The sequence below is a fragment of the Ostrea edulis genome, chromosome 4 (genome assembly GCF_947568905.1).
Source record: "Ostrea edulis chromosome 4, xbOstEdul1.1, whole genome shotgun sequence".
In the NCBI taxonomy this organism is placed as follows: domain Eukaryota; kingdom Metazoa; phylum Mollusca; class Bivalvia; order Ostreida; family Ostreidae; genus Ostrea; species Ostrea edulis.
In genome coordinates, this window is record NC_079167.1 from 74,719,642 (window position 1) to 74,746,060 (window position 26,419).

The following is a 26,419-nucleotide window of genomic DNA, read 5'->3' on the forward strand; positions in this document are numbered from 1 at the left end:
GACTAACAACTCTAAATATTTAACGAATGACATAATTACAAGAGTAATTGACTTTGCTCTGATCAGCTAAGCTAAGAACCAGTTTAATTGAACACTAAGGGTATAGTACATGTACGAAGGCCCAGAAGGTTCATTCGACGTTCGAAATACAAGATTCGAATTCCGAGATTTGGAATTCGATTCTCGAACGTCAACATCCAAATTAACCAATCAAAATATAGGTTACAATACATGATGTAAAAGAGACAACAAATTTAAATCAAACTCATCAAATGTAAACGATCGCCATCTTTATTGTAAGATTATAAGATTTGAGGTTATCTAAATTTGAAAATGGGGTACAACCATATTTCCTTACTTATCGAATAATATCAGTCATATACACGGTAAGTTTACCGTTAAAATCGAACTAATCTTAACTAAAGCCAATTTCGTTATTATTTTCGTTGCTTTTCTTGAAATTTATATATTTTTTCTTCATAGTAACCGTCTTTTCAATGCATCTGGATTTTCACAAACATGTTTCTGCCTGTGTTGTGACAGTTTATGGTATAAATTCGGTCATTCATTGCAATTTTTAAGTATAGAATGATGTTAAACAGGTATTGAACTATTTCATTAAATCGATACTTCATACTTTGGTCATTTCTACGGCTTTAACATAAAGATAATACAACGGCGTACAGCTACCTTAAAAAGTGGGGATGGGGAAATCCAATTTGAAAACAAATTTTATTTAATTATTTAATTAAAGATAAAGGGGAGAGGGATGGATTCCTTGATAAATAGGCATCCAACCAAAGGAAGAGGAAGACATTGCATTGAACTTCTATTATTCAGCGTCGTTTCAAAGGGAGGAAGTGCTGTCTAACCTTCAACTCGTTGGGGTCTTCTACCCCATCATGATTAAGCGTCTGTACAAGTTTCATAAATGCATTACTTGTTGTCATATTCATGTGAATGTTTGATTGAACAATGTGATAAGGCTAATATTTCCAAAATTTCGGCTTGAGCATCACTGAAGAGACATTATTTGTCGAAATGCGCATCTGGTGCATCAAAATTGGTACCGTATAAGTTTTGCATGCTACCTGTATTTTGTCTGTATTAACAGGCAACATCAACAGTAGAGTCAGCTGTTCCACACCCTTCTTATGATTAATCATTGGACACTATTTTGACAATATGCAAATGTAGGTGAACGGAAACGATTATCGATTAGTATAACTAACTTTTCTTTTTTTCCAAAACAAGACCAAAAAAAAAAAAAAAAAAAAAAAAAAAATACAGCTTCGGGGAAAAGCAGGGAAACTATTTTTCTTCATCCAGCTGTCTCTCTTAATATCTCCCCCTTTATCTTCAATATTTATTATATGAAATAAAAGCAAATATTGAAGTGGTTGTGGAGCTACGCCGTTGAACAACAAAGAAATATATTCTTGTCCAGTAATTATATCAGAAAAACTAGGGAATGCTGCCGATGTAATTTTTTTTATTATTATTAGAAAGCATGGTTGAATTTCAACAAGACATAGAAAGCACACTGTGTGCACAACACAAACGTGTAGGTTTAGATAAAAGAAACTAAAAAGCAATGTATTTGATTTGCTCTCGGTTACGTTCCAAGTTTATGTAACCTCGAAACTCTAATTTTAAAATAAAGATGGCGATCGTTTACATTTTCTGAATTTGATAAAAATGTGTTGTCGCTTTTAAATTTATTGTGACCTACATTTTGATTGATTAAGGTTATTGAAGTTCGAATTCCAAATCTCGAATGCTGAATGAGCCTGCTGCGCTCTCGTAGTATATACATGTACATGTAAAAAGGCTAAGATCCACAGGCAATGATCTACGAATGCATGTAAGTATCCTCCCTGTGTTCTAAGCATTTCCCCTAAGAATATCTTAAATTGCCAGTGTCATTGGTTCCCATTTCTGTAACAATTGCGGTAAATGTGTGAAGTTTCCGTTAAATTTAACAACTATCAATATTTCATTAAAGTTACTCATACATGTATAAGACATGAATATATATATATATATATATATATATATATATATATATATATATATATATACGACGTGTATTTTAATAGGTGATGTCCCGAGCACTTATAAAATTCGATCGCTTTAATCACCCGTGCTATCTAACTTCGTTATCTTCTGATACCTTATACAACTAGGGGGAGACATTTGTTGTATTGTACAAGTTCATAGTTCAGACATCCTGAAATCGACTACACTGCTACACCGCCCCAGTCCTAATCATGTCGGTGAGTAACCGCGCCTTAATCTAACTCCTTTTCTTATTTTAAACTGTTTACATTGATGCAGGCGGGTAAAATACTTTGAATATTGAAAATACAATGAAATAACTGAATGTGCTGATAGCGTATCTGTATTAATCTGTGCTGTCACAGGTACATGTACATGTAAAATTTGACAGGGTAATATAATTTGATGTTGATTGACAAATAAATATGATATATGGAAGAATTACCCCATTCTAAAATTTTCGCATTCGTCTTACGGTTTTGGTACCATTACGTAAATTTTGGAGCTGCATGTAATATCAGTCTGGTTTCTAGAATTCCCTGACTAGGAACAGTTTAGCATGCGTGTCCGCTCCTCTCTTACCCCCTGAGCTCTTTCCTTTGCAAAAATGTTCACGCAGTTTACAAGACAGTCGTCTAAATCTCATACGCACACCAGTCTCATGACACGAATGGTCTCGGACGTAATTTAGAATGAAAAAATTAAAACACGTATGTTTTAAATGAGTTTAACAAGAATATTAACATTTCATAGATGGGTTGTGAATTGATCGATTACGACAAAATGAAGAAGATATCTCTAATTAATTGAATTTTGTTGCCTTAATCTAAAACATATTGTGTACAATAACTTTGATCAATGGAAAAGTACACGTAACACTGACAATGGCCGTTCTAAGGTATTTTGTGGGAGTGGTCCTTCTGTCTTCGTTATATTTTCCTTGGTTTTCACAGAGCGGGTCTGTGTCAGTATGTTTGGTGGTGCTGTTTTCTATAATGTATGGAATCCACTGCCAACCCAGCAATCTTTACACCTGTACTCCTCAGCCAGGTGTCCGACCGACCCAGCCCACAGGTAATGTACGGCAACAGATACAATGTACAACCTTCACAAATAATTGTTAAAATTCTGAAAGACCTTCACATTTTTCTTTGCAAACTTAGTATATGTTCAAAAACCGAGACAACCAAATGTCGTTTCTTTTCCATGCACATAGAGCCCCCATTTCCAGTCATACCCAACACTTTTTCCACCAAACTGGAGGCTATCATCGCGGACGGAAACATGACCGTTTCTGCGGAGGAATATTTCGACTTCAACAACAACCGGGCAGCGTTGTTCATGCTGCAAGGGGACGACATCAGCAAACTCATATTCGACTACAGCACGGAGGAACTGTTTTATGTCTATCGTATGTATAAAAAGGGTGTAGTCTATAAATATTTTTTTCCGACGATTAAACACAGATGGGTCTGTTTATTCAGTGACTTTTTCCGTGTTCATTTAGTTATATTTTAATCACTGAAATGTTAGCATTCATTCTGGGAATGTCGATGTTGAGTCGGAAACCATTATGAGTGAGCGGACAGCCACTTAACAAAATATCCCACCCCGAGAACGGACACCGGGGTGCAAAGAAAGTCGTGCAATAATTACTCGACTTCATGATTTGTTTCGACATTGCCTACTGAAAAGTACTAAATAAAGTTTTCAGTCCTGAATATGCTGACTAGCTGGTAAATTACAATATGGCAGCAGTCTTTTAAGGTGTTGGTTTTATACTGTTTAATGTCCATCTTGAAAATTTTTCACTCATATGGAGGCGTCACCATTGCCGATGAAGGACTGTAAAATTTAGGCCAATGCTCGTTGCTTAAGGCCTTTGAGCAGGGAGGCATCTTTATCCTACCACACCTGATGTGACACAGGGCCTCGGGTATTGCGCTCTCATCCCCATTTAGTCGCCTCTTACGACAGGCAAATGGTAATGAGGACCTATTCTAACCCGGATCCTCACGGGACAGCAATCTTTTAAAGTGAACCGTTCGTTGTCATTCTTTATACATGTATTAGGTTAGTGAAAAGAATCAGGAAAGAAAAAGATGAGAGGGGTATCAATTGTAAGAAAACAGTTTTGATAGGAGAGTAATTAACACTGAATTTCAGCTAACCAGTCTTGTAAGACCACTAACCTGACTGTCGATGACAATAACCTGTTGTTTGGAAATGTTCATATGGAGGGTGGACTGCATGTGTTCAGCACTAATGGCGCCCTGCACTTCTCGAAAAAATACGGACAGGTGAGGTGAAAGGGTTCAATTACTAGTAAATTGCACGTTGTCGTTCCATTTCATCATTCGATTTTAAGTAAAAGTTTCAGAATTATTTTAGGACTGTACATAATGATATTGACTGGAGGGATGGGTCATGCTTATACAGTGTATTAAATTCATTGGATATTAATTCACATCAGAATAAACAGAATGAGGCAACTGGCTCACAGATTCACGAGCAATGTGGTGTCTTTTCACATGTAGATGTACATCAGCTATGTTTTACCAATAATGCATAGCATGTATGTAGAATATCACAAGTAATACGTGTGGAATCACATATAGGTGACGAACGTGTGGTATATCCATACTGAATTTAGGATTTGGTACCGGTGTTTGATTTATAAATAATGTTGTGACTAATATAAATAATGTGATTGAATTTTAAGTAATGTGGTGTCCCTTTGATAAATAATGTGGTGTATGGTTTATAAGTACTGTGGTGTCTGAATAATGTGGTGTCTGATTTATATGTAATGTGGTGTATAATTTATAAGTAATGTGGTGTCTGATTTATAGATAATGTGGTGTCTGATTTATAAGTACTGTGGGGTCTAACTTATAAGTATAATTTATAAGTAATGTGGTGTCTGATTTATAAGTACTGTGCTGTCTGATTTATAGATAATGTGGTATCTGATTTTTATATAATGTGGTCTCTGATTGTTAAGATAATGTGGTGTCTGATTTATAGATAATGTGGTGTCTGATTTTTATATAATGTGGTGTCTGATTTTTATATAATGTGGTGTCTGATAATTAAGATAATGTGGTGTCTGATTTTTAGATTATGTGGTGTCTGATTTATAGATAATGTGGTGTCTGATTTATAGATAATGTGATGTCTGATTTATAGATAATGTAGTGTCTGATTTTTAAATAATATGGTGTATGATTTATAATTACTGTGGTGTCTGATTCACAAATGATATGGTGTTTGTTTATGAATAATGTGATGAATAATTGTTAAATAATGTGGTGTCTGATTTATAGATAATGTGGAGTCTGATTTATAGATAATTTGGTCTCTGATTTATAGATAAAGTAGTGTTTGATTCCCAAATAAATTAAAATAATGTGGTATCTGATTTATAAGTACTGTGGTATCTGATTTATAAATAATGTGGTGTTTGATTTATAAGTAATGTGGTATCTGATTTGTAAATAATGTGTTGTCTGATTTATAGATAATGTGGTGTCTGATTTATAGATAATGTGGTGTCTATTTTTAGATAATATGGTGTCTGATTGTCTATCTGATTTATAAGTAATGTGGTGTCTGATTTTTTAAATAATGTGGTGCATGATTTTTGAACAGACATACATGGGTAAGAAGGTGATTCGAGGAATAAATTGCGACTATTGGAGAACCTGCCTCACATGGGCCCCTCTCAGCTCTACATTCACCCTAGACTATTACTTCACAGGTAAACCATTATTGTATCTCACACAGGTAAAGTATACATGTAACAGTAACACATGGAAACTATGAATGATAACACAGGGAAACTATAAATGTAATAACAGGTAAACTATGAATGTGATAACACAGGTAAAGTATGAATGTAATATGAAGGTAAAGTATAAATGTAATAACAGGTAGTATAAATGTAATAACAGGTAGTATAAATGTAATAACAGGTAGTATAAATGTAATAACAGGTAAATTATGAATGTAATAACAGGTAGTATAAATGTAATAACAGGTAAATTATGAATGTAATAACAGGTAAACTCTGAATGTGATAACACAGGTAAAGTATGAATGTAATATGAAGGTAAAGTATAAATGTTATAACAGGTAGTATAAATGTAATAACAGGTAAATTATGAATGTAATAACAGGTAAAATATGAATGTTATAACAGGTTAACTATGAATGTAATATAAGGTAAACCATGAATGTAATAAGAGGTAAACCTTGAATGTAATAACAGGTAAACTATGAATGTGAGAACACAGGTAAACTCTGAATGTAATAACACAGGTAAACTATGAATGTAAACAATACCCTGGTAGATTTTCAGAGACTAGCATAAGAAATCAAATTTATCGATGTAAAACAGTAACTTCTAATTATCGATTTGAAGAAAATACATCAATATATATTTTCATGGAAGATTTGGGTCACATGTAATTCCGAATTTAAATAAGCAACAAAAGTGTTTATGATAGCTAGTATCGAACACTTCTCCAGGACATCTGAACGTGTGCTTCTTATGTATATTCTTTGAATTAGTCGGAGATCGATGAAATGTCTTCATTTCAATATATTGAAAATAAATCTGGTCTACTCAATTCTATATTGGAGTAAATTTGGAAAGGAAAATATAGGAAAACCTCTTTCATTTTGTTCTTAAATAAAAACGAACAAACAACTAGAAGAACTCTCAGGATATTAGTGCGGGGCTACAATGTTGCGTGAGAAATATTTAAAAACTTGTCTTTTGAGTAATAGCAGAGTGATTCAGCTAAATATTTTAGCCCTTGAACCTCTTGCTCTGAAAACAGATCAGTCTTGGCTGTCGTCATCTGGTTACGCACAAGTTCCTGTCCGTGCTGAAATATTTGGAATGCAAAAACAAGATGGGGCATCTCCTCGAACGTTCCACCACATTTACGACTACACAGACTTTACAACCACCCTCGATCCACAGACCACAGTGTTTGAGGTAAGGTTGATCAAACTATCTGAAATATTTTGGAATATGTGAAGAAAGCGATTCAAGTTTAGAAAATGTAAAACTGTTATTATTATTATTATTATTTACAGTATTTATATAGCGCATTATATAATTTTTTTAAAAAATAGTCTAAGCGATTTACATTAAAACAACAATAAACTACAATTAAAAATTGAACATAATTATCTAAAACAGTGTTAAAAAAAAATAAAAACAAATATTCGTTTCATTAAAAGAATATGAATTATAGAAAAGTTATAACCCAAGCCTGATATGAAATATAGATTTAGATCTTTACCAGTGTCTTGGAGACTTTAAACAAGTGATTTACCCTTCTCTTCCGTGGGTTTTATAGTGGGATCACAATTTACATGTTGTCATACACCCCTCCCCCGCTAGAGTCTTCTTTGACTACAATAATTAAAACAATGTGTATTGTCGTATCCTTCACTAGTCACGCAAAAGTATTGAAAAGTTGTAAAATTAAAAAAAAAGAGGTATAACGCTCTTGCTGACAAAACGGTCGACTCAGAAATCTAAAGGGAAAACACCGGTTTCCAATAATAGATTGGCGTGTTATTTTTGAATGTAAGGTCAACGTTTTTAATGTTTCGTTAACCAAGAAAAATAACTGCCACAGTTTAGCATTACTGACATTTATATGAGTCGTTCTTTAATCAATAAACCATGTTCCTAATAAACAATATTTTCATAGGTGCATTCATATCACACAACAACCCTTTTACATGGCATTAATAAGCTCACTATCTTTTTCCTGACATGGCTGCAGCACCTTTAATAGATTTCATCAGTTCATTTGCCTTTGGTTGATAATTCGAGTGTTTAGTTTTGCCTAAACATCATATGACAGTTGCTACATGGGTTTTTATATTTACTCTTGAGAAGTCAAACTGTATAGCAGTTCTTTTCCTCCCTTGACTTATTTTTACTTATTACATGCTGTGCATTTGTGCCCCTTTTTCTTGTACTTTGTTTTGCTTTTCCGTCAGTCCCATTACGGTTTGAAAATCATGAGTGTACACACAGGAACAGGAACAGGTTAGTGTAAACAAACGGAACTACAGTGATCTCGGAATAAATTCCTTTTCTTTAAGTCGTAACTTGCAAATATTGAAAGTTATGATAAAAATGACTAATATTTGTTAAAATATATGTATTACATTTAAATAATACACATCCCTCCTCAAGAAAACGACCCCCCCCCCCCAAAAAAAAATGAAAGCAAAAAAAAACAAAAAATAGATTGGGAAAATATTGGACTTAAACTCGGAATGCGTGCTTTAAGTTTAAGATTACCGAGCACCTAAAACACTAGGCCACCCAGGCATGTAAGTTTACAGGTTTAACGTTTGACAGGCTGCTAAATCTCAAGGTAAATTTTGAGAACGATTTTGGTCATATTTTAGCCATTTTCAACAAGAGGGCCACTTTAAACCACATTTCCTCAAATGGACTTATGTACAGCCATACTCAAGTAAAACAATTTCAGTGTTTTATTTCTGGTTTAGGGTGGTCTTTTGCAACAGCTTGCAATTTTTTAGGCCCATTACGTTACATCTCCTATATACTCTATATAATCACGGTGATGTTTATGCTTATCAAATAAAGATACTATCAACATATAGATATCTTTATTGAGTAATTTAAGTAAACACAAGTAAAAACTGACATTGTATAGGAGAATATTTGTAAAAAATGATCTTCATGAAAAAAATATTTCTGTTGGCGAAATTGCATACCAAGTGCGCTATACTTCTTTTGATACGTGTACATTATGGCATTTACCTTAAATATTATAGCTTACATAGTTGTTGGCTAATCTTTCATACCATAAATGCATTGTTTATTTGCCCAACTCTCTATTTTGTATTCCTTATAGAAGTTATGAGACTGATCACTGTTCGTTATCTTCATCTTTATTGCAGGGCCTCCGTGGCCGAATAGTTAGAGCATCGCGCTCAAAATCACACGGCCTTTCACCTCTGTCGGCGCGGGTTCTAATCCCGCTCTCGCCGGTGAGAAAGTTTGCCAGCTTACTTTCGGATGATCGGTGGTCTCTTCCCAGGTACATTGTATCTGGGTTCTCTCTTCCACCAATGAAAAACTGGGCGCCACCAGATAACCTATTGGAGTTTTACTGACCATGATCAATGCATTCACACGAAAAAATATACTAATATTACGAATTGATTATACGTACATGTATATCTAACTGGTTGATTCAAACGTACGGTATCTAACAACCTCATTCAACTTGAGCAGTGTGGGGTCTTGAGCGTGCCACACCATTTTATGTCATCTCCAAGGACCCATGACATTCACACCTGATGCCGAGCTTTTGGCGATGGAACTGTCACTACCAGTTTTAACGACTTAGGTGTGTCGCGGCCGGAATTCGAACCCCGACCTTCCGCATGCAGGGCGAACGCTCTACCTCTAGACCACCACGGCAGTTAGAATAAAAAAAACCTCCGTTTGGGGTACATAATAACACAATACACAAACCCCATGACTAGCGAATATGATTTATGTAGCTATCCATGCTACTTGCGAGTATGGTAAATATTATAGCTAATGATGCTGATTCTGAGTGATTTAAATCTATTAGCTATCCATGCTACGTGCGAGTATGATAAATATTATAGCTAATGATGCTGATTCTGAGTGATTCAAATCTACAAGTTTTACATCTACAGTATTAGCTATCCATGATACGTGTTAATGTGATTTTAATCTTATAGCTATCCACGATACTTGTTAATGTGATATACATCTATTAGTTATTCATGATACTTGTCAATATGATTTATAATATCTATAACCTATTCATGACACTTGCTATTATTAATCATATAATCATTCATAGATTAACTAGTATGATTTATAAAGCTATTCATGATACGGCGGTGTGATTTATACAGCTATTCATGATACGGCGGTGTGATTTATACGGCTATTCATGATACGGCAGTGTGATTGATACGGCTATTCGTGATACGGCGATGTGATTGATACGGCTATTCATGATACGGCGGTGTGATTGATACGGCTATTCGTGATACGGTGGTGTGATTGATACGGCTATTCGTGATACGACGGTGTGATTGATACAGCTATTCATGATACGGCGATGTGATTGATACGGCTATTCATGATACTGCGGTGTGATTGATACGGCTATTCGTGATACGACGGTGTGATCGATACGACTATTCGTGATACGGTGGTGTGATCAATACGACTATTCGTGATACGGCGGTGTGATCGATACGGCTATTCGTGATACGACGGTGTGATTGATACGGCTATTCGTGATACGACGGTGTGATTGATACAGCTATTCATGATACGGCGGTGTGATCGATACGGCTATTCGTGATACGGCGGTGTGATCGATACGGCTATTCGTGATACGACGGTGTGATTGATACGGCTATTCATGATACGGCAGTGTGATTGATACGGCTATTCATGATACGGCTATTCATGATACGGCAGTGTGATTGATACGGCTATTCGTGATACGGCGGTGTGATCGATACGGCTATTCATGATACGGCGGTGTGATTGATACGGCTATTCATGATACGGCAGTGTGATTGATACGGCTATTCATGATACGGCGGTGTGATTGATACGGCTATTCATGATACGGCGGTGTGATCGATACGGCTATTCATGATACGGCGGTGTGATTGATACGGCTATTCATGATACGGCAGTGTGATTGATACGGCTATTCATGATACGGCGGTGTGATTGATACGGCTATTCGTGATACGGCAGTGTGATTGATACGGCTATTCGTGATACGGCGATGTGATCGATACGGCTATTCATGATACGGCGGTGTGATTGATACGGCTATTCATGATACTGCAGCTAGTATGCTTAATAAGTTATAGTTATCCACTCCTTCCGACGATGATATACATAACATGAAAAAGTGAAGATGACAAATAGTGATTAATCTCATAAATCCTATAAGAAATAAAAAAGTTAATATTTGGGCAAATACGGACCCCTGGACATATAAACGGAGTAATCCTAGATCAATATAACGACCATATAATTTGCGAAATGTTGACTTTAAACGAGACTGTTGAAACCCTGTAACATCCGCCTGTTTGAAGTTGTTTGTCAGTAATCTGCCTCGATTTAAAAACTTATCATACGCAGAACAAGCTCTTGCGTAACGAGTCATCATACATTTTTTGTAGGTGGAAGTTGCAACGTGTCAAGTCATGGGGAAATAGCTAATATTATTAGTCATTCCTTTTGCCATCCGGGTGTTAAATTGTCTATTCTGTTTCTTTCTGGGGGTAGGTTAAAACTGTCTATTCTGTTTCTTTCTGGGGGTAGGTTAAAATTGTCTATTCTGTTTCTTTCTGGGGGTAGGTTAAAATGGTCTATTCTGTTTCTTTCTGGGGGTAGGTTAAAACTGTCTATTCAGTGTTTCTTTCTGGGGTTAGGTTTCACTATTAGGAAAGTGTCACCAAAACATGATGCACGATTGCAAACTACCCATATAGAGGAAAAGTAAACAGTTCTAAATATACATGTCATTTCAGACTCCACATTTTATTACCTGTACCAACCGCAGCCAGGTAAGAGGGGTACCATCCTTACCATCCGCCTTCTACTACAGGGAAGAAATTGTTTCATCAGCGGGATCCTCCAAGAACGCTGACGTGAGTTGTATTTCCTTTGTTACTTGAAAGGATGGGAATTTAGACTTCCTTCCAACCCACACATTTTTCGTTTCAATATTCAAAACAAAATTCGTTACATATACAATATCACTGTACGTCTTTTCGTGCTGGATGCTGTTGCTTCGCTTCTAGTCTTCTGATTGGGTGTAAACTTTTGAATCGGAAGAGCACATGTTTGTAAGGGGAAAAATGGACAGCTAATCAAAAGTTTTGTTTGGTTTTTGGTTATCAGTCGTATTCTATTTCCTTTGTAATGCAGGTATGGTTTGATTCTTCATATAAGTTGATGCGGTTGGATTATCGCCCTTCGTATGGGGTTCCACCCTACTACAGTAATGACACCATTACGGAAATTCACGACTACACCATAGGTATGGTTTATTGATTATTTAGGGTTTGACGCTGACTGGGCAATATTTCAGCCATTTTACGGCGGGCATATGTATGGAATTGAAAACGTACATGTGTATAACGTTGGTTATATACGATTTGATTACATAGGTATGAAATTAAAACCTAGGTAAACAATCTTTTGTGTTTTCATAGTACAGTAACAGTGCCTAATAGTTACTGGTAGGTCCTACAGAACATGTTCTCGCGTATCGAATCGGGTTTTTTTAAAAATCATAATAAGAATTCATCATGTTGAAAATATATCTACAGTGTATATGTGCAATATTGTGATCAGAGTTCAATGATAATATGATATATGGTATTTGACAATAGAATAAAACCAAATAGTTACTGTTTATGATATAAATGCTACTAACGATATAATACAGCCTCTAGCTGCGCATGGAAATTATGCAAACAAAATGTCAGATTAATTTCTATGATGTATATCTCAAATGTATTATAAAGTTTAAAAATTGTAGACTTTTTATTAATCGTACAACAAGAGTACCGCGAACAGTACAAAATTAGTCTGTCGTCATCAAAAAGTACAACAAGAGTACCGCGAACAGTACAAAATTAGTCTGTCGTCATCAAAAAGTACAACAAGAGTACCGCGAACAGTACAAAATTAGTCTGTCGTCATCAAAAAGTACAACAAGAGTACCGCGAACAGTACAAAATTAGTCTGTCGTCATCAAAAAGTACAACAAGAGTACCGCGAACAGTACAAAATTAGTCTGTCGTCATCAAAAAGTACAACAAGAGTACCGCGAACAGTACAAAATTAGTCTGTCGTCATCAAAAAGTACAACAAGAGTACCGCGAACAGTACAAAATTAGTCTGTCGTCATCAAAAAGTACAACAAGAGTACCGCGAACAGTACAAAATTAGTCTGTCGTCATCAAAAAGTACAACAAGAGTACCGCGAACAGTACAAAATTAGTCTGTCGTCATCAAAACGTACTATTATATCAATCGTAATGTTGAGTAATAATAACTTTTAAATATGCGAAGTATAAACCCTGATGGAAAGCAGAAAGAACGTCACACAAGCAAATTATCAAAGAACCGTAACTTTAGAGAACAGGATGTACAACTATCTTGGTATCATGTAACATGGTTGCCAAGTTACAAATCTATCTACATGTACATACTATCATATATATCTATCTACATGTACATGTAAATACTATCATATACATGTATATCTATCTACATGTAAATACTATCATATATATCTATCTACATGTACATGTACATACTATCATATATATCTATCTACATGTACATGTAAATACTATCATATACATGTATATCTATCTACATGTAAATACTATCATATATATCTATCTACAGGTCCATGTAAATACTATTATATATATATCTATCTACATGTACATACTATCATATATATCTATCTACAGGTACATGTAAATACTATCATATAAATTTTCATTACCTGTGAATCACTGAATTACATGTATTTCCAAATGTACATAAAATCAATAATATCCAAAGGTTGGCTAATTTCTGAAACCTGCAATTTCCACAAATATGAAACGATAATCAAAATCAAGCAATATGTACGTTTCTGATATTGATACAAGCACTGTGAAATAATAAGGTTACGAAGATAGATCAATCTAATGTTAATCTTATAAAGAATGCAAGTCTTAATCTTGTACAGAATGCAAATCCAAGAGTACGGGAAGCACGACTTAGCTTAGTAATAGTGAGGGGAGAGGACACACAGATTATGTACATGTACCCTCTATACAGAATTTTCCTAAATACTGGCATTAGTTCTGGTGGCCAAGAGCTTAGAGCGTTCGCCCCGCATGCGGTAGGCCGGGGTTCGAATCCCGGCCGCGACAGACCCAAGTCGTTAAAACGGGTAGTGATAGTTCCATCGCCAAACGCTCGGCATCAGGTGTGAATATCACGAGTCCTCGGAGATGACCTTAAAAACGGATGTCCCGTGTCACAGTAGGTGTGGCACGCTAAAGAACCCTCACTGTTCAATGACCGTAAGCGCCGAGCATAGGTCTAAATTTGAAGCCCTTCACCGGTCTTGGTTACGTCTCTATATGAGTGAAATATTCTCGAGCGAGACGTTAAGCAAGATACAATCAATTAATCAATCACCAACTTGTATATTACATGACAAAGAAAATCCAAACCCAACCAAAACACTGTAAAATACACGTATCAACACTTCGCGGAAGTTACGTCCCTTGTCTGCCATCTCCCGGTTAAAAAAAATTATTTCCCTACGTTGGCCTTTTGTAATTTTACTATCTGTAGCTTTGACATCTATTATTTTTCCATCAATTGCAGATTGGGTAACTTATTAACTTGTATGAAAACTTGATAATTAGCTAAAATTCAAAGTAATAACGTTTTGCATTTGGTAAGGTAAAGAACGAAAACTTGGTTTTTCACCGATTGACCTTTGGCTGACCCCGCAAAGGGACGTAACTCGCGGCGAAGTGTCGATGCGTGTATTAGAATCTCCATACTGAAAAACGAAGAGAGGAGTTAGCCGTACAAACTATGTACCCGAATATAGAAGCTGATTTCACCTAAAGATTAAGAACTTTATCAAAGGGAGATAGGCCGAAGCAAAAGTACACTATATAGCTTTCCACAAGGATGATCTCAAAAGGCGAAAGCAAAAAGGAAAACGGGGGGAATCCAGGCAGGGAGACTGATTTAAAAACAAAATTTTGATATCAATGATAAATTTTGAATATGAAGTTAACTAGAAGTACATTTATTGCGGTTTCATACTACTTCGTTAAAATGATTTCGTCATTTCCTTCTAAGGTGTGGGCTACGCCATTGATAAAGTGATGCAGAATTGCTCCATCATCCCGATACAGAACAATTCATTTGACGCTACCGTGACAACCAACGTATCGACAGGTGCCACCAAACAACAGTTCATACTGAAAATGAAGAATCCCGGCGATTTATTTTACCTCGATAATAACTACACTTACACGGGCAGGGTGAGTAGCGCGATGTTCTGTGATAGGAGGGTACAGCTGTTCTTGTAACAATGGGATATTTTATTTCTCCGAATTTTTCGTTCATTATTACCTTTTTTATACCTACCTGTATATATCTTATGTTAACCAGGGAGTAAGACAAGACAAATACTTACTGCAAATAACAACAAGACAGGTGAAATTAATTCAACTGTACATTTCTCCAATAAATGAGTGATTACAAGCATGCATGTTAATCATCTGTAAAAATCATATTCCATCATAGACAGAGATACAGTTGTTACATTATAGACATGTCTAGAGATACGGTTGTGATGTAATTGTAAATGTCTAAAAATAAAGCATGATAAAAAAAAAAAAAAAAGAAAGAAAGAAATACGGTTGTTACATTATAGACAGAGATACGGTTGTTACATTATAGACAGAGATACGGTTGTTACATTATAGACAGAGATACGGTTGTTACATTATAGACAGAGATACGGTTGTTACATTATAGACAGAGATACGGTTGTTACATTATAGACAGAGATACGGTTGTTACATTATAGACAGAGATACGGTTGTTACATTATAGACAGAGATACGGTTGTTACATTATAGACAGAGATACGGTTGTTACATTATAGACAGAGATACGGTTGTTACATTATAGACAGAGATACGGTTGTTACATTATAGACAGAGATACGGTTGTTACATTATAGACAGAGATACGGTTGTTACATTATAGACAGAGATACGGTTGTTACATTATAGACAGAGATACGGTTGTTACATTATAGACAGAGATACGGTTGTTACATTATAGACAGAGATACGGTTGTTACATTATAGACAGAGATACGGTTGTTACATTATAGACAGAGATACGGTTGTTACATTATAGACAGAGATACGGTTGTTACAGTATAGACAGAGATACGGTTGTTACAGTATAGACAGAGATACGGTTGTTACAGTATAGACAGAGATACGGTTGTTACATTATAGACAGAGATACGGTTGTTACATTATAGACAGAGATACGGTTGTTACAGTATAGACAGAGATACGGTTGTTACATTATAGACAGAGATACGGTTGTTACATTATAGACAGAGATACGGTTGTTACATTATAGACAGAGATACGGTTGTTACATTATAGACAGAGATACGGTTGTTACATTATAGACAGAGATACGGTTGTTACATTATAGACAGAGATACGGTTGTTACATTATAGACAGAGATACGGTTGTTACATTATATACAGAGATACGGTTGTTACATTTTTAAATTTTAGCGCAAAACTCGTGGCTTGAACTGTGACGTGTTCATTCGCACGAGAGACGACTATCCGTTGGGTCCTTTCAAAGTTCATGCGATACTGGAATTTTATTTCCTTGCCGTAAGTACTAGAATTCATATTAATCAAAATAAATTTAATGTACAAATGTATCCATACATTTCCCAAAGTATTTCAATTCAAATATCATTCTGTGTCTCCTATATATAGAATGAATATATTAACAAACTGAACTAGTGTTCATTTGCACTCTCACAGATTAACGAGATAGAAACTAATGATGCTGGAGCTCTGACGAAGTCATCAAAAGATGTCCCCGTTCAGCTTGATGTCTCCATTCCAGGGGTTAGGGGTTACATTATCATTGTTTCTATTAATCTATTTTCTATGAGTTAAATTTAATATATAAAGATGTTTGAAAAAGTGTAACACCTTGTTGTATAGCGGCGGATCTGGACTAGGGTTATAGTGGTTACACGTCTCGTTTTGTTGAAATTATCTAACTAAAAGAAATCATTTTGTGCCGTTTTGGGATTTACAACTTCCTTCCCCCCTGTGGGCGGAAATAGTAACATTTCTGGTTTCAACCGACTTTTTACAATTTTTCTGGATCCGCTCCTTTTGTATATATAGACACATTTAGTACATTTAAGGAGGAATTATTGCAGATATGTAAAAGCAAACATTTTTATTTATGAAAGAATCTTCATAAACGATGAGACAATATGACTAGTTGCATGTTAGATGCGAGAAATGAAGATCCAGATAAAAAATGTCGGTATTCTATACTAGTGTCCACAAGGAAAACCCACATTATCTAAAGTTTATTTCTCTATGTCTCCCTTTTCAAATGACATTGCATAACAACGTTTTATTTAATCTTTTATTTCATTTAGGAGTCTTTAACCTTGACTTATAACATATTTAATTTTGACCCTGAGGATCCACAAATCACAAACTTCGACGTCAGTTCCTGTTTTACAGATGATCAAAAGATTACATTCAAACTTACATATTTTGGTACGTTATCTGATCTGTTAAAATTGTTATCAATATAACTAACGTGTAGCGAGGTTTTAACTTAAAACCACAGGCAATTGCATCGCTTGGGGTCGAATTTACTATATAAAGAGTACTCTTTATATAGTAAATTCGACCCCAAGCGATGCAATTGCCTGTGCTTAAAACATGGCTGATTGAATATTTCAGGAAACTTTGATAAGAGTGTGATTTCCTACAAGCAGATCTTTTTATTCCAATCCATTACGAGTGTAGCACGTGCTGCTGGCGTCACGCCGTTGAGAGTCTCCAATCCAACCATGTACATGCAGCAGTCGCAAGCTTATTTCGTGGCAACGCTACTGGATAAAGCACCGGCAATAAGTAACCCCAGCCTGTTGTATTTACGTGATTTTCTTAGGATAATTAAACACAAAAAACCCAACAACCATAAACTCTCTTTAGAGATGCTAAAGTCAAAATGTTCATGCTTGACTTCTGTTTGTTTTCAGTGAAATATCAAAAGATTCCTGGAAAAGTTGTGCAGTTCAACAATGACGCTGTTTTCCAAGGATTCACTTCCGCTTCCGATTGCGCAGATACTTGTCAATCCTTTGGGAACTGGACTTGTAATAGTTTTGAATATTGTCCATCATCGCAATCCTGTACTTTAAGTAAAATCCACACAGCCGACGGCACTGTGACCGATTCCCATCAGAGTTGCGACCTATATGATCGTATGTTTTAAAGATGCAAATTAAATTATCAGTAATCCCTTTTTAAAAAATCCCCATTATGTTCCTTCCTAACATGACAATCTGATTTTGTCATACAATATTGAATTCAGACAGTTAAAATGATTTATTGTAATGTTGTTTGGTTGTAGGCACAATCGGTACCGCTAATTTCGCAGAAGTGCCACTTACAACTGCATGGAACAACCTCAGGAATTCAGTTGTGAAGAAAACATTCCAAATTAAAGTTCAATTCGATAAGAATGTAAGTTATACCACTAAGTGTTCACGACTACAGGAGAAAATCAGATATTTAGTCCTTAATTTTCATAAAACACTTATATAATGACGTCACTTATTTAGGTGCAGACGTATACAGCTCAGTCTATCAGCAATAATATTCTGAGTAACCCGGATCAATCAACGGTCTCCAGTAAGCGTCGTTTTATAATTAAGTGACGTACATGTAATAAAATAAATCTGCCTGCTTTTCATAATGAAAATTAAAAAAAAAAAAAATTTTAAATGTTCTGAATTTTTCTTTTGTCAGCCACAGTTATGAGTAACTTCAAGGTGATGACAAATAAATTTGTCCAGAATTTTGACACGGACATTTTATCACAAGTCTCAGTGGACGATTGTGCACGGGCATGCATGACGTCATTGAGTTTTGTATGTAACTCGTTTGAGTATCAGTACGCTACTAGTTACTGTCTACTGTCAACTCTCCATCCTGACGAAAAACCATCATCCATCAAAATGAACATTGGAGTGGATCTCTTCATTCGTAAGCCTAACTAACAGTCTATACTTGTATATGTGTTCCATGCCTCATTACTGCAAATGTTATAGAATTTTCATGAATCATGTAAAAAGCAACTTCACCCTCATATGACGTCATAAGGTTTTTTTTTTAAATATTAAAATGTGCACGATAGAAATATGTCTTCTTTTTTTAAAATAAATTTTATTTAATGGGTACAATAAAACATATATGGTAAACTATTTGATAAAGACAAAGTCTTTACTTTGTATAAATAATCAATTATCTATATTTAAAAATGTGTCAAAGGCAGTAACTCCTATGCTGGTATTTTTTTTATTGTGCAATGTATGTTTATTATATGTGATTTATAGAATAGAAGTTTTTTGAGACTTTTTGTCATTTTAACCAGTCTTTTTGTATTCTTATTATACTGTTTAACAAAAATATGTTCTACTGTTTATGTATAACTGACATCATTAAAAAAGTAGCTTATATATTTCTTTGATTATTAATTAAATTAAACTGCATTAAATAGAAAATAATAGATATTTTTTATGAACTCATAATAGTGTGATAATGAAACTGCCTTAAGACAATTTAGTTTGACAAACATTGAAAATGAGATATAGATTATTTTTCTAACACATTCGTTTGCTTTAGGTGACTACTCCAACAAATTTGTCGAAACCCCGGGTACCACGGTATTATCGACTTCCAATGCAGTTTATCAACAGATTTTCGACACCAACCAGTGCGCCAAATTCTGTGTTGACTACCAGGGATTTAGCTGCAAATCTTTCGATTTTTGCCCAGATATAGGGACTTGCTTTCTAGGCAAATCACACGTTTATGATGTTCCTAAGGCGCAGATAAAAGTTAGCCCTATGTGCAATCACTGGTCGAGTAAGTTTTTCAATCTGGTGAAGTAAGTTTTCTCTTCTATCAGAAAAGCACGGAAATATCACCTGATGATTGTGCTTGCATGTTAATGGTGGGTTTGTGTTTTTGGCTTTAGGGAAATACATCGACGACTTCAAACAAACTCAGATTAATGTGAATATCAAAATGGTGAACGACCGGGTAATAACTGGAATAAGTGTGAACCAATGCGCGAAATCCTGTGTAGATATGGAGGGCGGAAGCTGCGCGTCGTTTGCATATTGTGATACACGGCTCGAGTGCAGACTGAGTACACAAGCTCTGAGTAACATAGGTCAGGTTGGACCGGCGGCTGTGGCCACATGCAGCGTCTACAGTCGTAAGTACTAATTGTACATATCTACCCGAATTTTTAGTATACGGTACAAAGTGCAGACAAAAACACACTTTGGTTAATGAATACATATATCTTACAGGAAAATCCTTCCCTGATGGCACGCCATACATTGCTAACCCCCAGAAGTACTATGGAGACTTAGCATCAGCGTCTTCCACTGGCGGTGTTTCTAAGGGTACGATTGCATTTGATTACAGCAGAGTTACGGTCTTAAATACTTGCACAACAGTATTTGAATTGAAAATACAAATCAAGCAACAAATAAATACCGAGCTAACTTCAATTATTTGTTTATATACTAATAACAAACTGTTCCGAACTGGAATCTTCTTCATAAAAGCTCTCTATTTCTAGCTCACGTGACTTGGAAGATGACGTTTCTATGTTCTTTCAGTTTTGTTTGTTTATTTCCAATTTGAGATGTAAGGACGTCACCAGCTATAGATGAGGTATCACAATTTGTAATCTCCGTGTGGCACTCACGGCCACAGCAGTGCGGGTTCTTTATCGTGCTCGCGGCCGCAGCAGTGCGGGTTCTGTATCGTGCTCACTGTCGCAGCAGTGCGGGTTCTGTATTATCGTGCTCACGACCGCAGCAGTGCGGGTTCTGTATCGTGCTCACGGCCGAAGCAGTGCGGGTTCTGTATCGTGCTCACGGCCGCAGCAGTGCGGGTTCTTTATCGTGCTCACGGCCGCAGCAGTGCGGGTTCTTTATCGTGCTCACAGCCGCAGCAGTGCGGGTTCTTTATCGTGTTCACAGCCGTAGCAGTGCGGGTTCTTTATCGTGCTCATAGCCGCAGCAGTGAGGGTTCCTTATCGTGCCAACGATCAGGGCCGTAAATTAACCTTCAATTTGGAGGAGGCAGGAAATTAGGCGGGGGTCTGGACGCTGAGCACATTTTGTGCACACTGAACACGTTTCGTGCAAAATCCTTGATTCTAGGGCCTTCTAAGATGTTACTTGACTAACTCATTCTAAAAGAAAGATTTGGAATGCTTTTTAAGGGAGGTATCATGTTCTTAGTTATTGGAAACAACATAAATTCTAATGAACTTTAAATTTAAATTTTTTTTGGCTCAAAAGTTGAGGAGGCAGCTGCCTCCTCCGCCTCCATGTAATTTACGGCCCTGACGATTACCGCGACACGGGACCTCCGTTTTCAGGATCATATCCGTATTTCGTAATGTACATGTACTAAGTGCAAGGTCGTAGATACTTTTCATGATATTTTTAATACGGATTACTTTGTTTACCTGATCAAGACAGATGACTCACGGTGGATGTTAGTGGTCAACAGGGGGTGCTTAATTCTAGGCACCTGATCCCACCTCTAGTGTTTCTGAGGGTTTGTGTTCAAACTAATAACGATTGTGACTGACAATGCGTGTCTCCTATTAATTAGCCTTTCAACCAAATTCGAGCAAAAACGCGGAACGGAACGGAAAATATTGTTTGCAATAATGTTATGAGGAGGTCAACATTTTGCAAAATAAAAGGTTTATCGTGAACAAGGGAAACAGAAATTACACAGAGAACAGGAAGTCATCCACAATATTCACCGTTTCATATACTTCATACATATACTAATGCATGAAATGTGAACATAACGAACAGTGATCAATCTCATAATTCCTATAAGCATATTTATTTCAAAATTAGTAATATACCATGAAAAATATTAATAAAGAAAAATAATAGAATAAAATAGTCATACTAAAAAAGACTTGAATTTTCAAATTTTATATCCAATGAATACCCCCCCCCCCCCCTCAAACAAAAGACAACATTGTAAAAGATAAAATAATTTATTCAACAATTTCCCCCAAACATAGCCTTTCTTAAATCGAACTTGCTTTTATTCGTAATTTAGTTCTACACCTGGTATAATACATATTATATGTAATTATGTTTCGCATGAAAGGCGAATACAACGAACAGTGATCAATCTCATAACTCCTATAAGCAATACAAAATAGATAGTTTGGCAAACACGGACCCCTGGACACACCAGAGGTGGGATCAGGTGCCTAGGAGGAGTAAGCATCCCCTGTCGACCGGTCACACCCGCCGTTTTAAATCTTAAAGCAAATGCGTCCGGTGTGTTTAAAAGGTACCTCATTTGGGATAAAGTTATGTGAAAGTTCGTACAATTAGTATATCGACATCCTACGGATTAGTGTTGAACCCGAAGAGATACAACGAGAAAGATAGATTAAAACAGATTAACAGAACCAACGAAAACTACGGTGAATTTTATGATCCATAGTATGAGGAATTAACAGATATGAAATAGCTAAAATACTAACAGACAATTTATGCCTGAATGGAATTAAAAGATCGTCTCATTATTAATCTAAACATTTGGTCATGGTAGCGCAGTGGATAGAACGTTCGCCTCGTGATCGAGAGGTTACGAGTAGGTGCCCCGCTCATGTCATAGCTGCGTCAAACAAAACGTATAAATGGGTAATGATTGCTCCTTCGTCAAACGTCCGGCGTTTACAAGTGAGAACCACAGGTCTTTCGGATATGACATAAGAAAGGAAAGCCCTGTTTCGCAGCAGGCGTTGTTGCGTCAAAGAACCCTCAATGCTACGGGCCATAAGCGCTAAGCGTAGGTGTAAATGTACAGTTGACGACGTCTCAAAAAGAATGAAAAGTTTTCAAAGGTGACTATGTTCAAAATTATGTATGGATGTACAACTGCAAAGCACAATTATGACAGAGATGACATGTACGCTACAGAGGCTTAAAGTCTTCAATATTGCAGGCGTCGTTTAATCACGGAGAAAGATAGACCGTGTATTATTATACGCCCGTCTTAAGACGGGGCGTATCATGGTATGGCGTTCATGTCCGTCCGTCTGTCCGTCCGTCTGTTAGCTTTTTCGTGTCCGACCCGTAACTTAAATACTACAAGGCCTAGAATCATCAAACTTTGTCTGTAGATACATCTTGGGTAGAAGGTGTGTCGCACATTAAAACCAGGTCACTGTGACTTTCATTAAGAAGATATGGCCATATATGGCAAAAACTTGTCCGGCTTATAACTTGAAAACTATTAGACCTAGAATCACCAAAATTGGTCAACTAATGCATCTTAGGTAGAAGGTGTGTCGCATCCTACTTTAAGGTCACTGTGACATTTAATTAAGGTGATATAAAAAAAAATGTTTTAATGGATACAATCTATACTGTTAACAATATGTGACGGGCGTATCATGTGCCGTGGCGGTGCACTTTATTTACAACTAGTCTGGAAGCTTGTTGTAGAGATAATCTACACAAAGGGATGTCTTGATCTGTAGTAGAAATTACCACAGGAGAGCGGGGAAGTTTCACTCTAAAGCCAAATTTCCGGAGGAAGTCTCACTCCATACCCCCCTCCCCTCCACCGGAAGTCTGAGTGGAATTTCCCAGAGGCTCTCTGCCCCCACATTAGAAAGTCTCTCCGGGATAGCCTCGCTTTAGATCAGAAATCTGGCATTGAGGAGAGATCTAAGTTTTGATACAATGTCCAACATTTTTTTTTACAATTTCGTACGAGTGCTTTCCCCGAGTATAGGGATACATAAATGTATTACGCTATACCCGGTTCATAACGTCAATACAAAGCATATATAGAAAAACAATTAATATATCTTAGATTTATTAAGCGCCAATTAATGATTATTTCCTTAAAACTGAAAAATTATATAATTGTACAATAATTTTATTCAAATACCTGGTACCCCTCGTGTCATTTTTCGTGTCGTTTTTCGCAAGCAATATGGAATCGTGATGAAAGGTGAAGATAACGAACGGTGATCAATCTCACATATATCAAAGTGCATTCAATGATTGCATGTATATTTATTCATGTAGATATGAAAATCTCCCCTTGTCCTTGACTTCTTAATGCCAGATTGTCTTTAGAAAAACAGTCTTCATTTATCATTACATGCTTTGTTATGTACATCATGACCCAATATTGCGGTTAAAAATTACAGAGGAGACAAGAGTACAAAGTATTGTATAATCTAATATTTTTTTTCAGTCATTAAACTTAATTCTTGGGGAAATCATTAACTGTCACTTCATTACAACAACCTGTGGTAAAATTATCTTTTCCTAGTATTAATGATGAAATATTGTGGACTGCACCATACTGTGTCCTTATCCTAGTTTTCAAGGGAGCAAATCATTCGCGCAAATTGTGGAAAAAAAGTAAATCATGACTGGTATATAATCGTTTTTAAAAAAGAAAACGGGGTATGGTTTATTTTTATAAATAGTATACAATTACCGTCTTATGATGTAAATTTCCTCAATCCTTACCCATGTTCGTGATATCTCCCTAAGATATATTTATAGTATAAGACGTTGCTGTCTGTTTAAGAACAGGTACGTTGTGGTTCTCTCACCTTTTCATTAGCTCACCTGAGCTGAAAGCTCAAGTGAGCTATTCTGATCGCTTGTTGACCGTCCGTCTGTCAACTTTTTACATTTTCGACTTTTTCTCCAGAACCACTGGGCCAATTTCAACCAAACTTGGCCACAAGCATCCTTGGATAAAGGGCTTTCAAATTTGTTCAAATGAAGGGCCCATTCAAAGGGGAGATAATCACAAAAATAGGGTGAGGTCATTTAAAAATCCCTTTCTCAAGAACCACTGGGCCAGAAGAGCTGAAATTTACATGAACGCTTCCTGACATAGTGCAGATTCAAGTGTGTTCAAATCATGGTTGAATGGGGCCACAATAGGGGATCAAATTTTTACATACAAATATATCGGATAAATCTTGAAAGATCTTCTCAAGAACCACATACCCGGAAAAGCTGATATTTACATGACAGCTTCCTAACATATTGCAGATTCAAGTTTGTTCAAATCATGGGCCCCGGGGGTTGGATGGGGCCACAAGGGGTTGATCAAAGTTTTGCATGCAAATAAAGGGAACATCTTTAAAAATCTTCTTCTCAAGAACCATTGGGCCAAAGAAGTTGACATTTACATGAAAGCTTCCTGACATAGTGTAGGTTCAAGTTTGCAAAAATCATGGCATCCAGGGGTAGGTTGGGGCCATAATACGGACTAAGGGTTTACATGCAAATATATATGGAAATTCTTCAGATATGGGCCAAGGTGACCGATGTGGCCCATGGGCCTCTTGTTGTCTTTACTTTCGTTATCATTAAGACTTGACTATTTTATCAAAACAAAATAATTTCTAGTACTATTATCTTTATTGTTATAGGTGGCGCTGCAGGGATAGCCATCGTGATGATTATAGTTGGTGTCCTTTTGACGGGTCTTGTCCTTTTCTTATATGTCAAATTCTCCAACAAAGGAGGGGACGAAATGACAATCAAATTTTCCCGCCAAGTGGATGAAGAATAAATACCCTCATTCTCTCGTCAAATTTCATCTCCATTGGGGTACAAAGAGGGTTCACACTTTGGTAGAAGTCTTTCCAGTTTATTTTTATATGACACTGTGTGACTGGATGTGTTACCGTCAGCGAATTTGATCAGTCTGTGTTTTATGTTTCAGTGGAATTTCACTACTGTATGAGAGGTTATGGACGTGCGAGTGATGAACACATTTCCTATGATGAATTGCTTATTGTCGAACATAATGTTTTCGATATACATATGTTCTGTCTATATTTTAAACCTTACATTTAATATATTTGTCTTTTAAGAAAAAAGATTTCTGTATACCAACAAATGGTTGAATAATTGAAATATTATATCTATAAAGAAGTGATTCAAATCGGCCATTAAAATTTTTAAATCAACAGTTTTGTTGAATTCGTCATAAAGTTGTAAATACTGTATGCTGAAGCCATATTTCTATCATTTCCTGATAAAAAGAGAACAATTCAAACACGTATTGTATTGTATTGTTTATTGGCTTTAAGCCTTACGGCTCATCAGCATAATACATATTCAATTACAAAGTATAAACAAAAAAGATGTATACAGTATGAAAAGTGGATTGAATATTAGAGGATGGACATACATGAAGAGAGTCAAGTTTACATAAACAAGAAACCAACAAAAACCAGCATATACATTAGACGATAGTTTGGCTAGATCGTAAGAGTAAAGCACTTTTTAAAAATTTACCCAGATTACAGAGTTGTTTTCTATTA

At 36.1% G+C, this 26,419-nt stretch overlaps 1 protein-coding gene across 3 annotated transcripts; it reads left to right on the top strand.

Moving 5' to 3' along the window:
- The first annotated feature begins 1,789 nt into the window (after positions 1-1,789).
- On the top strand, positions 1,790-26,064 carry LOC125671708 (uncharacterized). 3 transcript variants are annotated; one of them, XM_056163781.1, is made up of 22 exons: positions 1,812-1,864; positions 2,187-2,276; positions 3,012-3,132; positions 3,275-3,469; positions 4,225-4,358; positions 5,710-5,818; positions 6,903-7,063; positions 11,668-11,787; positions 12,068-12,179; positions 15,032-15,216; positions 16,504-16,608; positions 16,765-16,851; positions 17,403-17,526; positions 17,716-17,889; positions 18,018-18,242; positions 18,392-18,504; positions 18,603-18,672; positions 18,790-19,026; positions 19,666-19,908; positions 20,021-20,263; positions 20,361-20,456; positions 25,520-26,064. In XM_056163781.1, the coding sequence occupies exons 2-22, from the start codon at positions 2,271-2,273 to the stop codon at positions 25,660-25,662; spliced, it is 3,003 nt and encodes a 1,000-aa protein (XP_056019756.1). In that variant the 5' UTR covers positions 1,812-1,864; positions 2,187-2,270; the 3' UTR covers positions 25,663-26,064. The 3 variants fall into 3 exon arrangements, with proteins under 3 accessions (XP_056019754.1, XP_056019756.1, XP_056019755.1); XM_056163779.1 differs by lacking the exon at positions 25,520-26,064 and having other exon boundaries at positions 1,790-1,864; positions 2,100-2,276; positions 20,361-20,650; XM_056163780.1 differs by lacking the exon at positions 1,812-1,864 and having other exon boundaries at positions 2,140-2,276.
- The last annotated feature ends 355 nt before the right edge of the window (positions 26,065-26,419 follow it).

Bases quoted from the DNA above. Each gene is read 5' to 3' on its own strand.
- LOC125671708 (XM_056163779.1), top strand. The intron at 7,064-11,667 runs GTAAGGTTGATC...ATGTCATTTCAG, and splicing joins CACAGACCACAGTGTTTGAG to ACTCCACATTTTATTACCTG. The intron at 20,264-20,360 runs GTAAGTACTAAT...TATATCTTACAG, and splicing joins CACATGCAGCGTCTACAGTC to GAAAATCCTTCCCTGATGGC.